This window comes from Rattus norvegicus, chromosome 3 (genome assembly GCF_021556685.1).
Source record: "Rattus norvegicus strain SHRSP/BbbUtx chromosome 3, alternate assembly SHRSP_T2T, whole genome shotgun sequence".
In the NCBI taxonomy this organism is placed as follows: domain Eukaryota; kingdom Metazoa; phylum Chordata; class Mammalia; order Rodentia; family Muridae; genus Rattus; species Rattus norvegicus.
Genome location: NC_141536.1, coordinates 139,667,550 through 139,685,381, shown reverse-complemented (window position 1 = coordinate 139,685,381; position 17,832 = coordinate 139,667,550). Strand labels below are relative to the sequence as shown.

The following is a 17,832-nucleotide window of genomic DNA, read 5'->3' as shown; positions in this document are numbered from 1 at the left end:
TGGGGAAAGTGGAGAAAATGAGAAGTGGATTTTGAATATAGGGCTGATGTAAAACTTGATGACAGGTGTAGTAGTGTAGCAAAAAAAGGAAAAATCAGGGGTTGGGGATTTAGCTCAGTGGTAGAACACTTGCCTCGCAAGCGCAAGGCCCTGGGTTCGGTCCCCAGCTCCAAAAAAAAAAAAAAAAAAAAAAAAGGAAAAATCAAGAATGAGACCAGAGTCTTGACTCTGAGAAAGCCAAGGATGGAGTTCCCATTTCTCCATCCAGGGAAAGGCTACAGATAGGGATGATGTAAGAGAGTTGAGTGCCTATTAGAAGTCAATGAGGAGTAGACCATTGGATAAAGAACCTTAGATCTAGGAAGGGTATGACCCCGAGATTCAACGGGAGCGTACCTAGGAGGTAAGGGTCATATAGACAAAGCCCCACACTCTCTCTGTCTCCTCCCTCCAATTTTTTCTCCTCCTCTTCCTCATTCACCCTCTTCCTCCTCCTCCTCTTTCTCCTTCTCCTTTTTCTCCTGTAATGGAACCCTGATCCTCAGGCATACTGAGGAAGTGCCATCATTGAGCTATATTCAGTTCTTTTTGTGTTATTTTCAGACAGAAGCCACTAAATTGCCTGAGTTGGCCTCCAATCTGCACCCCTCCTGACGTCAGCCTCCGCAGTAACTTCAGGCATGCCCTACCAGGGCTATTTGTTCTTTTGTTTTTCTATAAAGATTTTATGGCTTGATAGGTCAAAACTATTTTTAAGCATTTAATTACCTTCTTGAATCTTCAAATCTATAGTACTGTTTCGTTGCTGTTTTAAAGATTGTAGATATCCATAGGGTATGGGCATAGGTTATAATATAGCAAAATGGTAAAGAAATTCTTAGGCAACTGCAAGTGGTAACTACATCATGACAAAGCCAACAACATAATCCATTACATTTCTAAATTCCCATTTAATCTTTATCAGCTGCCAACACTTTTTAAACTGATTTACATGTGTGTTGAAATTACAAAAATAACTCATTAGTAAAACGCACGCTATATCAAGCAAAACAAAAACTATTAAAAGCTACAAAGTGGACTTTCATTTCTTTCAGGTGGATCGAATTATTACTTAAATTTGGGTGTCATTAACAGTGCAAATTCCTTTTTGAAACGGATTTCCTGGCCTTTAGCAATCCTAATCGTTTTTATGAAGATCCAAACTTTAATAAAAGATTTCAAAGCATACATACGTAGGCAGTTTATTTTCTTACCTTCTGCATTAAGAATAAAATATATGCTGTTTTAAACAAGAACTTTTCTCTATCTCTTCCTCCCTCTCTCTCCTTTCTCTGAAAGTAAAGCTTTTTGTTGAGTATAACAAACCTAAAGAACATCTGGGGCTCTCGCTTTTTAGGGGTGACAAATGCCCTAAAAGAGGGAACGGAGAGAGCCTATCTTATCTAGCGAAGGGCTAGATCCCTCTAGGACCCCTTTGTGTCCTCCCCATTCGGATCACAGAGATGTGGCCTGCATCAGTTCGTAGGCAGAGGACACCTGAGTTGCACTTAGAGCAACAAGCACGTGAACCCAAACTGGCCCTAATCTGCTTTGTAAACGCAGCAAAACCCTTGAGATTAGCCCTGCCCTGAAAATGACCCGCAGCTTCAGTTTATTCCGCCCTTCTCCAAGATGGCTGTTGTTGGCGCTAGGAATGCTGGGCGCGCTGCCTGTGGAGCAGAGGTGCTGGGGGCGTGTCCGTGGGCGGGGCTTCCGGGAGTCGTGCGCTGATTGGCCGCGGTGGCGGACCGGCCTCCGGCGCTGGTCCATAGCGGGCGCCGCGGCCTGGGGCTGGGGATGTGACCAGCAGTGGGCTCCCAGCTCCGGGTGGTGACGGCTGTGAGCGACGGCGACTGCGGCGCAGGCGTGCGGTCGAAACCAGGGTGCGGAAAGCTGCCGGCCGACAGGGCCGCGGGATGAGGAAGCGGACCGAGCCCGTCACCTTGGAGCATGAGCGCTGCGCCGCCTCAGGCTCGTCTTCCTCCGGCTCGGCCGCCGCGGCGCTGGACGCCGACTGCAGCTTGAAGCAGAACCTGCGTCTGGCGGGCAAGGGGACGGCAGAGCCGCACAGCGCATCCGACGCGGGCATGAAGCGGGCTCTGGGCAGGTGAGATGCGGCGCGAACATGCGCGGGTCCCTCACCTGGAGGGCAGGTAGTCCCAGGCTCCCACCTTCAGGGATCTGCTGCGAGAGCATCACACGGTTCCATCCTCCCGGCGTCCTCTTCGACCCTTCTTCAGACTACCTCCCCTCGTCTGGCCCGCAGGGACCGTCCAACCCCATTCTTTCCTCCAAACACCTGCCTCTGGAGTTCTCCTTCAACCCTGGTCTCACCCTCCCAAACCCCTCCACGAGCTTCTCACTAACCCATCCAGCACCCTGGCTGGCATCGACACCCTTATCAGGTTAGCACGCCAAGGATACTTAGCGGTTGGGTCAGTAGTAATCAGGGGCCCAGTATTCCTGACTGGCTCTGGAAAGAGTCTCCTGAGGAGTTTGAAAGGCTGCCCTTAAGAAGAGGGCCTGCAGGGTGAACCGCAGACCCTGCAAGTGCTCTTAGCCAGTTCACCTTCTTTGCCTTGACCTTATAAGGAGCTCAGTAGTAACTCTCCTGTCTGGTCCTTCCCTTCACTAGCTCATCCCAGGTCAACGCAGCCTTTGCCGACCCCCTTTTGAGGGTTAAGCGGTTTGTAGACGCCAAAGAAAAGGATGGGATGTATCCATTCTCAGCTGTTGGAGAGAACTGGTGGTTGGCTGTGAATCTGCACAGGAATTGGCCATTGAGAATCCCTCTGTAAGGTCCTGGAGTCCTCTGGGTGGGTCGGTTAGTGGTTTGCATCCTCTTTTTGGGATGGAAAAGACGCAATTATGTAAAGCCGATTTCAAAATGGGATATCGTGTTTCATAGGGGTAGGTTTCTTTCCCTCTGTGCTGGTTTCTTAATTTGACAGTTTGTAGACTGTTGTCTTTCTTGGCAGTTTTGAGGCAGTCCTGATAGTTCATGATCAGAGATGTTAGTTTGCAATACTCCTAAGACAGGAATTGTAGCAGTCATTTCTTTTTGCGTCAATTGAGTGTTCCCTTCATATGTTAAACATTTAAGCAAGAAAGAAAGCCAGAGCTTGAAGCTCTGTTCTTAAAAGATCATGAACTTTTAACTACAGAGATCCCTTTAAAAAGCCAGTGGTTCTCAATCTTGCTGAAGGGCCAGAACTGGCTGTTTGTGCGTACAGGGAGATTGCAGGGCTGGCGAAGGCTCCTGCCATCAGGCCTAATGGCCTGAGATAAATCCTTGTGGCTTAACAGTGGAAGACGGAGAAGTGGAAGAGGAAGAACTGTCTTCCGTAAGTTGGCTTTTGACCTCCATGCAGTCCAGCTCACATACCTGCACACAAAAGAAATGTATAACATGTAATTAAAAATTAACTAGCAGGTGATTAATCTTTTGAAAGACTTATGTACTCTTTACTTTCTCTTAAGAAGTTTACCTACATTAAAAAAAAAAAAAAAACCCTTGACAGTTCGATTGCTCTTTTATTCCTGTGCTTTGCGTATAGCTTAGATGACTTAGAAATTCTTCCGTTGAAAGAAATCAAGTTGCTATGCACAGTCATGTTTGGGAGGGCAGCGGGAAGACTGCTCTGACACCTTCCTTGTATTAAAAGGACCTGATTAATATTGTGGGACAAAGAGGAGCATTCACATGGTGCCCACATCCTCTGAATGAACAGAGGCTTTAGGGGAATAAAGCATAATGAGGAAGGCCAGATTGGACCATTACTCCATAGTTTTTTCCCTGTGGCCTTTCCCAGACATTCTGGTGCTTCACGTAGGCCGGGCCAGCCCAGCCCTGTTTACCTTATTACTTACCTGACCTTGTAATTGCTATAAATGCATGCATACTTGTTGAGCTGCTTTACCTGTCTCCTCCCCAACAAGATTGGAAGTGCAATGAGAGTAGGTTGTTTTCTCCACCTCTGCATTCCAGGACATGCCAAATGGTAGGTGGCAAAAATAAATAAATAAATAAATTAATAATAATAATAATAATAATAATAATAATATAAAAAAAGTCTGCTGAATAAATGAGCATTACGGAATAAGTTCCTGAAGTGGAGTTGCTGGGCCACAGGGTATGCTGATAACTGACAGGTAAAGCTGAAGTATGCACTGAAGAATTAGTGCTGATCGGCCTCCATCAGTGTAAGTGGCCTGCTCCTAAGACTGTGTACAGTCACCACGTTTCGACCTTGCCTATTTCTTTTAGCTCTTCTTTTCGGATACTTGTAGCTACATGAAAGTGGATAAAATCTTATAATGGTCCTTTATCTGGCACAGACTTTTAAGCTTTCACTGTTAGCAGTCTTGAATCATCCCTCTCCTTGCCATTTTTTTTTTTCCAGGGTGGGTGCTACACTATTTTTAAGCAAACTTTATTTATAAGTACTTTAGAATTACTTGAACAAAAAAGAAATGATTTGAAACACTGTAATAATGTTAGTATATGTCAGCTATGTATAATGTCCAGTCTGCACACTCACTTTCTAAATTCTCAGAGTCTTACTGATTATCTTAAAATTCTGTTTTCCTTTTCCTTTGTTCCCTATGTACTTCCTTTAGAAAAATTCTATACACCTTTTTTATTTGTTTCTTATTTTGTGTATGTATGATGTGTATGTGGAAGTACATGTACCGTGTAAAGGTCAGAGGACAATTTCGGGGAATTTGTTTTCTCTTCTACCTTTATGTGGGTTCTGGGGTCAAACTCAGTTCTCCAACTCTCCTTTACTGTATGAGTCATCTTGCTGGCCTCTCCTATACATTTCTATCCTAATTGTTTTTTGTTGTTGTTGAAAATAGGATTCTTTATCATAGCACATATTCTTATTTTTTTTAGCTCAAAACTAGTAACATTATTTCTCATGGCTTTTACAGTTGATTCTCTTTGGTCTTCTAAGTATTCTGTGGTGACAACTGCAAATAGTAAGAATTTTGTCCCTCGTCTTTCAATTTTAATGTCATTTGTTTCTTTCTCTTTTCTGATTCATGGTATATCCCAACAGAAAGTCCAGTACTGTGGTTGATACTGGACCTCTGTGACTAGTCTATGACTTTACTGACAGCCAAGTACTGTGGGTGATACTGGGTGCCTTGACTAGTTCATGACTTTATTACAATTAAGAACAATGGCTGACTCTCTTGTTCTCTCCTCTTCTCTGCTCTCTTGCTCTTGCCCTCTTCCCCTACTTCTCTCCCCATTCCCCTCCCCTCCATGTGCTCATGGCTGGCCTTTACTCCTCTCCTCTATCTACTCTTCTTCTCTCATTAAACCTTTCCACATTGGAGTTGGGGAGACAATGGCTGATACTGAGCACTTCATGACTTTACTGATAGTGCTTTGGATGGTTTGTTTGTTTGTTTTGCCATTAAGTGTAATCCTGGTTCTTTTGCTAAGGAGTTTGTTGCTGGTAGTATTTTAAAATAAAAAACAATGGTACTGGATTTTTTAAAGTGTCATTTGTGTGTGGTGTTGTTTTTCTTTTTTTTTTGGATATGGCCCAATCAACTTAAAAACAAAACCAAAAAAATCCACTGTAGCTAATTCAAAAGGAAAAAAATTCAAGATCAAAAGCCCCCATTTTGTTTGTTTTAAGTTCTGGATAGGTCAAAGGGTGGTTTTTTAAAAGGTAAATATTGATAGAATTAATATAGGAGCCCTACTCTCTGGTTGATGAGCAGAGACGGCCAGATGAAGGACTTTGTAGGAGTCTTTTTTTTTTTTTCTTGTAGCCTTGGAATTCTTGACAGTGCATAGAAGGTACAAGGGGTCTAACTTGGACCCTGAGAGGACACACGTTAAATGTACAGAGATGGTCTTTCCTCTCCCAACCTTTAGACCAAATCTAGGGATAGACAGATACCAGTGGGCTGCATGGGAGGTTTCCTAGTCGTATCACTCTCATGTAAATACCAAGGACCACAGTCAACACCTCCCATTTTTCCTTGATTCAGAGAAGGGCACCCATCCAAGATGCTGCTGACTTTACCTATCCAGAAAGGCAGTAGACTGAGGTCAGGGTCCATGCCCTTCGCCTTTAGCCTTTTCAAGGTACTACCTGCAGCTCACAGGCCATGCATCCCTGTGTTAATTTACAGACTAAGATAAGAGGAAGTTTACAGCTGGCCTTTATCTCTTTTCTACTACTGCACCTTAAGTAACAGACTTGGCTCTAGTGATTACAGCAGGTTGACTCTGTTGTACTTCATCTGGGCCTCCATTGGGTCAGCCTTTTCCCATCATGCCTTACCTTGTCATGGTTGCTCTATTGCCTGACTCTAGATTTTATTAGGACTGTGTTTTTTATATTTCTCTTTGACTCAAAGTTCCTTTTAGCCCACAGTCACTATTCCTTCCCAAGGCAGCTTTCTGTGGTGACTCTGGCAGACAAGTCTACATTGCAGGAGAAGCCTTTAGGAAGATTGAAAACTCTTGACCTATAAATGGAGGCCACCTTATAGAAAGAATCATGGAATTTTGGACACTTTAAAAGTGTCTGGGTTTAGAGAGACTATCTTGTGAACTGTGTGGAAGCATCTCCTGTCAATAAAAACCTGATGGCCTGTTAGCTGATGCAGTAAATAGCAGATGGGACTTTGGGCAGAGAAAGAGCTAGGATTCTGGAAAGAATCAAGAGCAGGGAGATTTGCCTCAAACTCTGAGGAGACAGATGCATGAAACTGAGAAGGAACCAGTCATGTGGCACACATAGACTAGAATAAACAATTTAGTCAGGGAGCAATTCAAAGCCTAGGGATTTATTAAATCTCAGAGTTGTTATTTCTGGGAACAAAGAGGTAGGATGGAACTGGTAGGAAGAGCGGCCAGTGGGTGATTGGGTAAAGATGCTTGTTGCACAAGTCTGGTGAACTAGGTTTGATCCCTGAAACCATGTATCGGCAGAAGGTGAGAAAGCTACAAAGAACACACACACACAAACTAATATTTTTAATATTTTAAAAGTCATGGTTTATCAGATCTGTGCTAATAAAGGTGGAATCCTGTTCAAAATTCCTACTGCTGCTCTTAAAAGAATACCTGCATTTCAAAAAAAAAAATGCAGGAAGACTGTTTAATGACACAAATGTGACAAACTTCAGGTCAGTGCTGTTTGTCCATAGTTGGTACCATAAAAGTTGCAGTGGCTTTGTGCTTTGCAAAGGGGATCTGTCAGCACAGCAATCACTTGTCCTGTCCTATCTTGTGTGTGGACAGAGGGACCAACCAACATAGGGAAGATGATAGCCAGAGTGCTAGGACTAAAATGGCCCTTAGCTCGATGATTTTTCCTTTTGGGTTTAGTTTCCCTTATACTAAATTCCATATTTTGTGGAGTGCTGCATAGTGACCTGAGTCTCAAGTGAGCCTTTTCAGAATCTGTGGCTTGGCATGAGCTACTTAACCTCTGAGTCTGCTTTTTCATCTGTAATGTGAGGATAAGAATGCCTCCCAGTTGGAGGCCCAGGTGTGTGGAAAATTCCTGGCACCTGGTGAGCATCAGCTGGTAGCATCTTCTGGTGCAACCATCGCTGTTGCCAACATCATAAGCTAAAGGAACTGAGAAAGCTGTTAGCTTGTGTCAAGAATTCATTACTCCTTCCCTCTCCTGCCCCCAGATTATAATCTAGCACCTCATAGTTGTGCATTTAAAATATCCTATTTGGTAAGTGTGTGTTTTTTATTATATATATTTATTTGTGGTTTTTATTTTGGGTGGGGGGGGGGGGACAACACTCACATATGATGTGGCGGTCAGAGAAAAACTTGCCAGAATCAGTTCTTTTCTTTCACTATATGGGTTCCAAAGATCAAACTTGGATCCTCAAGCTTTGGCATCAAGCATGAGCCATCTGGTCAGCCCTGTCTATGTTGACATTAGAACATTGCTAACTATACGGTTGGGTCATCCAACACTCTTCTGAGCCATTTTTACCTTACTCCCATCCCCCCAGCCCTGTGTGTGTGTGTGTGTGTGTGTGTGTGTGTGTGTGTGTGTGTGTGTGTTACACATATACACATATATGCCTGGCATAAATGTGAAGGCCAGAGGGAAATTTGTAGGTGTTAGTTTTCTCCTATCACATGGATCCCAGGGGTTGAACTTAGATTGCAAAGCTTAGCAGAACCCTTACCCTGTGAGCCATCCTACCAGGCCTGAGCCATTCTTTTAACAGTTTGACTATCAGGTGTGATAACACTTTAAGGCTACAGCTTACCCGCATGAGCTTTACCTTCCAAAGAAGAGACAAGAGACAAAGGAAGAGAGATATGTCAGGTACTCTGAGTACTCGGGAGAGTTGTAGAGCCAGTAAGAGACCAGTTGTGGCTGGGCAGTGATGACACACACCCTTAAACCCAGCTCTTGGGAGGCAGATCTCTGTGAGTTCAAGGCTAACCTGGTCTACATAGTGAGTTCCAGAACAGCCAGGGCTATACAGAGAAATGTTGGAGGGGTGGGGGACAGGGAGAGTGCAACTGTTGACAAGTTTAAATGAGAAAGAAGCCTTGTGACACTGGGACACTTGATGAAAGTGTCTAGGTAGATAGATACATAGAAAAAGGAAGGAAGAAAAGAAAGAAAGAGAAAGAAAGAAAGTAAGTGGAACTTGTCTATGACCAGAAGAAACTGGAGATGATGAGGTTAGGAGTATTGTCATCAGGTAAGAAAGACATTGTTGGGCTTGGGCTGGGGAAGTAGCCTTGAAAGTGGGAAAAAATGTGGAATTCAAGGAGGCATTATCAGGATTTATCGATTGTTTGAATGGAAGAGTATGGGGGCGTCTTTTCTGAGTAACTGGAAGAATAGAAGCAATTACTGTGTGCTGAGAAGAGAACTGTCTCAGTTGACTTGCTGCTGCTGTATCAATACCACAGACTGGAGAAGTGGGCTTTTTTTTTTTTCTCAAGACAGTGTTTCTTTCTCTGTGTAGCCCTGACTCTCCTGGAACTTGCTCTGTAAACCAGGCTGGCCTTGAGCTCACAGAGACACTCCTGCCTCTGCCTTCAGGGGGCTGGGATCAAAGGCATGTGCCACCACTGCCTGGCTAGTTTCTGATTTTCAGTTCTGGAATGCTGGAAGTCCAGTATCAAAGGGCTGCGTTCGAGGAGGGCCTCAGTGCTGCAGCTTAGCATAGTAGAAGGTATCACATGGAGAAAAGGTATTCTAGAGAAAACAGAGCGAGGACAGAGGAACACCTGACCGTGTAGCAAGCCCTAATCAATCTCTTAACCATCCCACCACCTCACACAGTCCCATTCCTAATCTTCAACATGTGCTGGGTGTGCTAGTGTAAGCGTCTGGGGACACGAAGGCAAGAAAGAAGGATCATGTGAGTCCAGATGTTTTGGCCAAGCCTCTTTTTTGTTGTTGTTATTTTGTATTTTGGAAGAATTCAAATCATAGCATTTCACTTATAATAGTCTCACAGATCTGAAAGAAGTCACAGTATAGCATCAACTCAAATGACCTAAGTTCAGAGTCTAATCTGAATCAGATTAGTGACATTCAAAGCACAATTCATCCTGAGACCTGCTGTGAGCCTTACTTTCAAAATACAATGGTGGGGCAGGCATTCCAAAGGGAGAGGTAGGCAAGAAGGAAGAAGTACCTGGCCCCTAGTAAGTCCAAAGCTCATCAGAGAAAATAGCATTCATCTAAAAGATAAAGAATGGGGTTCTTTAATACTGTGCCCCTGGGCACTGTAGGACAGTAACAATGTGTTATGTGTGCTTTCTGGGTCTCCAACACTCCTCCTTCCATAGCTTCATTGAGCTTACCAGCAATCATGAACTGGAGTCTTTTACCTCAGTTCTCCTACAGTTGGAGTCTCACTGGTAGTTCTACAGTTCTGGGGTCTTGCAGGTGTCCCGACCCTTGTAGCTTTACTAAGCATTGCCCTCATGGTATTTCTGTGGTGGCTCTGCCTCATGACATCTAGCTTCCTCAACTGTTGACAGCCTTCTTTAAAATCAAGGCACAGGGAGCAATGCATTCTGCTTGTTGTAATGCTCAGAGCATGGACATAATTAAGCTAAAAGTCTTTAGAACTCTGTAAACAAGGGTAACCTTTGCTCTGATTTCAAATATAGTTCCTCATTTTTGCCTGAGATCTCACAAGCATGACCTTTACTCTGATTTCTAATATAGTTCCACATTTTGATATCTCACAGAGGATGGCCTTTATTCTGATTTCCAATGTGGGTCCTCGTTTCTGTCTGTCCTAGTTACCTTTGACTGTTAACTTGAGTTGACTGTAAACTAGAGTCATTGGAGAAGGGAATCTTAAATGAGGAATTGCGCAGATCAGATGACCTGTGGGCATATCTATGTGGAATTGTCTTGAGTGCTAATTGATGTAGAAGGGCCAGTCTGCTGTAGGTGGCCCCTCTCCCTGGGCAGGCGCTCTTCTGCCATCTAAGAAAGCTAAGTATGAAGCTACATGTGAGCCAGCAAGCTCTCCATGGTTTCTTATTGAAGTTCCTGCTTGAGCTCCTGCCTTGACTTTTCTCAATGACAGATAAGCTCTGTCCTCCCAAGCTGAGCATGGTGGTGCATGCCTGTGCATGCCTTTAATCCCAGCATTTGGTAGGTGGAGGCAGGCTGATCTCTGTGAGTTGAGGCCAGAATGGTCTGCAAATCAAGTCCTGGACAGCCAGGGCCATTGCACAGTAAATCTCTGACTCAAAAAGCCAAACAAAACCAAACAAAACCTTTTCTATCTTTCCCTAAGTTGCTTTTGGCTAGAATGTGCAAAGACAGCAGGAGAAAGGAAATTGAATACTGTCTGAAACCTCACAAATACTTAAGCAAAAATGATGAATTCTTAACTTTCCTGAAGCTCTTTCACTGAGCCCTCATCACAATTATCCCTTATGCTTTGTTCATGAAAATATAGGCTGTTTCTAACTTTCTCCAAATTATTCCAGCTTACGCCATTACCAATCTCTAAACCTTCTTCCATGTTTTCCCGTGTGTATATGTGATGGCTAGAGGAGGCCTTGAGTGCCCTCCTCTGTCATTTTCCACCTTATTCATAACTGTGAGGCAGCCTCTCCCCAACCCACAACTTTCTTTTTTCAGCCGTCAGCCAGCAAGCCCTGGTAGTCCTCCTGGGTCTGCCACACTCAGTTCTGGGTTTCCAGGCACCACGAGATTCATATCCAGCTTGTTACATACACTCACACAGAATGCTAGGTTACAGTCTCAGGCTGTTGTGCCTAAACCACTTTGCTATTTCTCCAGCCTCTTAGTCAGTTTTTACAGCAATAACAGAAGACCACAGACTGAGACAATTATAAACTATAGGAGTTTATTTGGCCCACAGGTGTAGACTATGAGATTCTAAGACCAAGGGTCATATCGGTAAGGTCCTTCATGCTGTGTTATTACACGGTAGAAGATATCCTATGGAGAAAAAAAGTGGAAGTAGAGTAGCTTCAAGCAAGAGATCACATGCCAGAGCCTATTGTTTTAATTATAAAGCTACTCCGTTGATCTTTAAGCTACTCCTTCAGTCAGTTTGTCAAGATGAAGGTAGAGGGCTGGGGTACAGCCCAGTGTTAGGAGCACTTGGCTTAATATGCTCAAGGCCTTGGGTTCGAGCTCAGTGCTGTAAAAAGACAGAGAAGAAGATAGAGAGGGACTGCTAGTGGAGGGATATCAGCAGAATCAGGAGTGTTTTGATCTTTGTTTGTTTGTTGTTTGTTTGTTTGTTTGTTTTGTGAGACAGGGTTTCTCTTTGTAGCCCTAGCTATCCTGGAATTCATAGACCACGCTGGCCTCGAGATTTGCCTGCCTCTGCCTCATGAATGCTGGGAATAAAGGAGTGTGCCAGCATCATCTGGTGTGTTCTGATCTTATATTGGTTCTTGAAACTGGAAAAAAGTGGTCTTGCACTTTAAAGTGAAGAAAAATGTTAAATTATCTTTAGTTGACATGGGACTAATGGAATCTCCACACAAGATTTGGTTATATTGTTGGCTACTCATACAGTGGGAAGGTAAGAATGTAGGGTTGATGCCAGTTATTTTGATACAGTGAAAGACAGGCCCTAGAGAAGATCAAGCTGTTGATTTCCATTGCTTTTAATAATGTGTGCAGCAGATGCATTATGCCCTTTCATCCTTGACCTGTGCCATTTCAATCCTGGACTAGCCATCCATAGAGCTCTGCCTGAAAGTAGCATCAGTGTCAGTTCCTATAAACAGTGTAGTCATCAGTTACCGTGCTTTGCCAGATACGTGCAAGCAACTGGTGATACAGGTAGAGAACTCTTTTCCCTAGGGAATCTGTTGTTTTTCAGCTTTTAGGGTAGTAGCTGTCAGCTTTTAACCTAAAATGTTTCGATCAGACCTATGGCCTAGAGAGAATGCAAGAGTGACTGGAGACAATCTGTCTGCTCTCAAATTCATCATCTTTCAGAGTCTTCCTGAATAGTCCAGGCTAACCTTAAACTTGCCTTTTTTTCTGCCTCAGCCTCCTGAGTACTGAGATTATGTTCATCATGATGTTTGATTTCCTGATGCCCTTTGTTTCTTTTATGAGACAGGATCGTATGTAGCCAAGGATGGCTTTAAGTTCTTAATCCTCCTAACTTTACTTCCCAAATGCTGGGATCAAGGTATACACCACCATGTATAGTTATTTCATCCATCCATCCATCTATTTATTTATTTTTGAGACAGGGTTTCTCTGTGTAGCCTTGGCTGTCCTGACAGGCAAGCTTTGTAGACCAGTCTGGCCTCAAACTCACAGAGATCTTCCTGCTTGTGCCTCCAGAGTGCTGGGATTGCATCATGACCACGGTGTATTTCATCCTTTCTTAAAGACCTATTTATTGTAACTTTTTTTAATGTACTGATTTATGTTAGAAAAAAATTCCATCTTTTGCCTTTTCGTTTCATTCAAGCAATTTCATGTGAAGAACATCACTGACAAGAAAAGCAGTCTAGAAACAGAAGAGAAAGTCTCAACAGTTCAGGGACACAAGGCATTCTGACAAAGCATGTCATGTCAGGACCCTGAAATAACAAAGATCAATATTGTAGAACACTTAATATCTAGCTTAAGGTTCCGGAAAGAAGAGACTGTCAAACCAGTGTGGGCCACATGGAAGCTTGCCAGTGTCTCCCCAGGGTCTCAAGAGAAAACTGAAAGATTCTGTAGGGAATCCTGTAGTGATCCAGGGATGGATCTCTGGGTGTACAGTCACCCAGGAGATGCAGTTGCTATGGTGAAAGAGAATCTCAGGGGCCATCACTCTCCCAGTCAGCTCCTTTCTTTGTGTCTGATTCGGAGTAATACAGATCCCATAGTGGAAATCGATAACACAATAACAGGGAAGTGAAATTCTCCTCCGGAGTTTTAACTGTGTGGTGCATATTAGAAGTAGGATTTGTATCTTATTGTATTCATTTAACAAGTAGCTTTCGCTTACCCTTTCTTGAAAGCTAGATAATACAACTAACATGGCACAAGAGTCAGGGAAATCCCAGTCTATATGGAACTTACAGTCTAGTGAAGGAGAAACATAGCCAAAAGGCAGCACATAAGTACTGAGGTAAATTTCAACAGCGTGGTGATGTACTGTGGGGGAAATAGGAAGCACGGCCATGTCTGAGCCTGAAAGTGAGCTCTACTCTGTAGTAAACTTTTTTGTTGTTATTGGTAGAACCCTTCCCTGACCGCCTTCTCCCAACATACACACAAAATCAGACCTTCCCACAGTGGGATACTCGCTGTTCAATCAACTCTGCCAACAAAATTCTCATGATTTCTGCTTTCCTCTTTGAAAACAAAGAGACATTAGAGATTGCTGCTGCTGCTGCACGTTTCATTACGGCCTTCAAGTTCTCAGCTGCGCAGTGCAATTGCTTCTTATAACCAACTGTGCTGGAATAAGACTTCGAAGGTTAAGATTTCCTCTTATAAAAAATTTAATCCAGCTACTAGTGTTGGGGCAATGATCTTTATTAATGACTTTATTCTTTTGTTCCTTCTAAGAGAATATGTTTAATAAGATCAAATCCAAAGCACTTCAACTGTTTTGGTGATTACAGTAATGGAGTGGTTAACTTTTTGCTGCAGCAGGACGTCAGACAGTACAACGTAAGGAAGAGGGGTTTATTTTGGATCATAGTTGGAAGAGGGTGTGATTTGTCGTGGCAGGGAAGGCATGGTGGGTAGAGCTGCTCAGGACTAATGTGCTGGTAGTTTTATGTGTAGGTCTCTCTTTCTCAGTTAATTTTCTCTGAAACATTCTCACAGATACTCTGAGGTATACGTTTCAGACTCCTTGGGGGTCCTAAACGTGACATTGAAGGTTAATCATCACAAGTCTACTCTCTGTCAATTTTCAAACATATTACTTGAATCTGTAATACTTTATCCCATCCTTTCACATTCCTACTCACAACTCCCCAAAGGAAATCCCACTCCTCTCTGTCTCATAATACTAAATGCCGTTTATTTAATTTCAAGGGTACCTTTAAAACATTATTCAGAAGGTTAAGTTCAAAATATCTTTGAATTGATGCTTTGACTCAAAGCATTCTCTTAATTTGAACCACTGTAAAAATTTTAATGTTATATACTTGCTGTGGTTAAAAAAGAAGTCAGAATGGTTCCCAATGGTACCCTGGTGGTCACTCTCTCACTAGTTCCAGCTCCAGCAGGTCATTGGAACTAGTGGCTCCACGCTGCACCCAAGTACTGTCTGACCCCGTCGGTCCACGAGCCTTTCCAGCACCGCACCCTGCCAAGCCATCCTGTCCTCACTCACAGCTCCCTTGGTGGGTTGTTGCCAAGCCAGTTTCATACAGAGACCGCCTATCTCGTGGCTCTCTTACTGTGGACTCGATTAAGTCACCCAATGAAAGAACACACCACACAATAACCTCTGATCCAATTGATAAGATATAATTTGCCCATCCAGACAGCATAAAATCCTGTACATACCCATCCTTTAAAAATAGTCATAACAACTTATATCTATGCGCAGAGAAGAATCTTAACATCTGCTACCCTGTTCTCCTAGCTCCTTCCTCTTCGCTTTCTCTCTCTTCCTCTCCCTCCCTTCTAAAACCTCTGTTCCTGCCTCCCTTCTTGTCCAATGACAGGCCTTGTTTTATCGTGTCTGCCTTCACCTGCATAATGACATCAACCTACAATATATGTCCAATATATAGTGGCACAGAGGAAACCTTCCCATTCTAAAAGGGAGGGAACATAGCAAAGAAACAAAGAGCAAGCCCATCAGGGAAAACACCAAATTTTGTAGTTCTAGGTTCAGCATTTAGGGCTCATGGTGCCATCATCTTGTCTATAACAGGCTTGGGTAGCCATGACCCTGTATCCCTGCTACCTGTGACATACATAACATCTGAGCTCACTCCTCTTAGTGCGCACACCTTTTCTTGGTGATAATCTACATTCCTAGCATCTACAACATGTAGGGTCTGTCTCTATTACAGTTTGGGCTTCACATTGACAGCTTTACGAATAGCCTACTCAGGAGCTAAGGGATTCCTACTCTGCCACATGTTGCCTGGCCCACGTGACTTTCCTGAACCTTGACATAAACCTTCATTTTTCTGCAACATGTGTATTTTACATGCCTTGGAAACTAGCACCATAGATGACTCCATGTTGTGCTTCTGGCTTCAAATGTACCCCAGCTTCTTTGGGACATAACTTGGGTTCATGGTATCTTTTCTATTGTCCCAGTTCAGAGTCAAAGATCACTCTTTAATTGAACCAGAATGTCAAAGTAGTTCAGCTAGTTTGTCTGAACTTTAAAACTTGCTCAAGATCTTCTGTTCACAAAACTATGTTTTTCACATTCTTTTGTTCCACTTACGCAATCTCATTATAAAGGCAGAGATCAGTAAACATGCTATAGAGTGGATACAGTTTTGAAATTACTGTGTAAAACATGTTACCTTCTAATTTAGCCTAATCAAAATTTCAGGACATAGAACATAGCTCAATCTTTTGCTAGAATGTAACAGAATTAGCCTCAATAACAATTCTTGATAGAATCTGAGAGGTCCAAACGACTCCATGGGAAGCAGACTGGGCTCCTCAGAAGAAGCCACTGACAAGGGCCTTTAGTCAGTGACAGCCCTGATTTAGGGACGATAAGTCTGGAGCTGAGTCAGCTCCTGGGACACCTGGCTGAGGAGATAACAAGGCCAGAACTGAGCTGGTTTCCAGCATTCTTCAGGGGCTCACCAAGTATAATGGAACTAACGTAGCAGCCAATCAAAATTGTACTGATTTCACTGCTTTTCCCCCTACCAATCATATTAGAGTTACCTAAATCCTTCTGGAAAATTCCCTGAGCCCTGCATAAAAGGGGGGTCTATCAGCCCCTTGGGTTATCACCATTTTGATCAATGGTGGACCCCTGCATGCTGATAATTTCTGCAGAATAAACGTTTTTTGCCTTTGCAAACTATTTGAGTCTTGGGTCTTCCTTTGCGACTTTTGGACCCTGACAATCTTTGTTTCCTGGGGAGTAGTCTTTCTTACCTGCTTTTCTATTGGCAGTCTATTCTGAATTTCCAGCAGGACAGCTCATTTGGCGGTGATTGCAACACTCCAGGGTTTCTCCATGCCACAGCTCCAAATTCCTCCACATTCCTCCCACATTCCTGTTCTCAAAGCCTATGAACAATATGCTTAAGTTTATCACAGCAGGATCCTCTCAGAGATACCAGTTTCCTGTACTTAGTTACTTCTTTACCTTTTTCTTTTCTTTTCTTTTTTTTTAAACATTTATTTATTTATTATGTATACATCATACAGCTTTCTGCCTGCATGTATGCAACTACAGGCCAGAAGAGGGCACCAGACCTGATTATAGGTGGTTGTGAGCCATCATGTGGTTGCTGGGAACTGAACTCAGGACCTCTGGAAGAGCAGACAGTGCTCTTAACCTCTGAGCCATCTCTCCAGCCCCCTTCTTTACCTTTTTCAATAGTAGGACTGAATATCTGACAGACAAGTTTAAGGGAAGAAAGCTTCATTTTAACTCACAGTTTCAGAGGGTACAGTCTGTCACAATGGGGAGCAACTGTGTTGGCAGGAGTGTGTGGCAACACAAAGAGGTGTGTTTCAAACCCCTCGTTAATTCTGAATACAATCAGGTCAACATGAACGCTAGCCATCATTGCAGGTATTGCTGAAAAACAATTATGAATACTTACTTCTTCAAGGACAACTAGAACTTCACCTCTTGGCAAGGTGTGGAGCACACTTTGTAACCCCAGCAGTAGAAAGTTGAAACAAGATCACCTGTTTGAGGCCAACCGGGTATAATTAATTAGTGAGACCTTGTTTTAGAAAACAACAAAAAGTTGTACCTCCAGCCCACTTAGAGACACATGGGGTTGCATTTGTCTTGAAGGAGCTGAAACAGCACTAAAGCAAAAAAAGGGGGAGGATACGTGCAACGTTTGTCTGCTTTTTACAGTCGTATGTGGCCCAGGCTGGCTTCAAAAGTACAGTGTAGTAAGGCAGGTTTTGAACTCCTGAGCCTCTACTTCCCAAGAACTGGGATTAGAGATGTAGACTCCTACGCGCAGATGAAATAATGTTTTCAAAACACCTGGTACTGAGCAACAAGAGCCAGTAATCCCTGGAGGTGACTGACAAGGGAGAGGACTATTAGACTTCTGGACCTGACTTCTTTGAGAGTTCCCATGCCAGAGCACAGCAAAGGAGAAACTGAGGC

General features: G+C 43.3%; 1 protein-coding gene across 2 annotated transcripts in view; it reads left to right on the top strand.

The window, feature by feature from the left end:
* Nucleotides 1–1,796: 1,796 nt before the first annotated feature.
* Nucleotides 1,797–17,832, top strand: part of Abhd12 (abhydrolase domain containing 12, lysophospholipase) — a 60,296-nt gene continuing 44,260 nt past the window's right edge. Inside the window, 1 exon segment of one of the 2 annotated variants that reach the window (NM_001024314.2) lies at nucleotides 1,797–2,146. In NM_001024314.2, coding sequence (NP_001019485.1) covers nucleotides 1,956–2,146 — 191 coding nt within the window. In that variant the 5' untranslated portion in view covers nucleotides 1,797–1,955. 2 annotated transcript variants of the gene reach the window in all.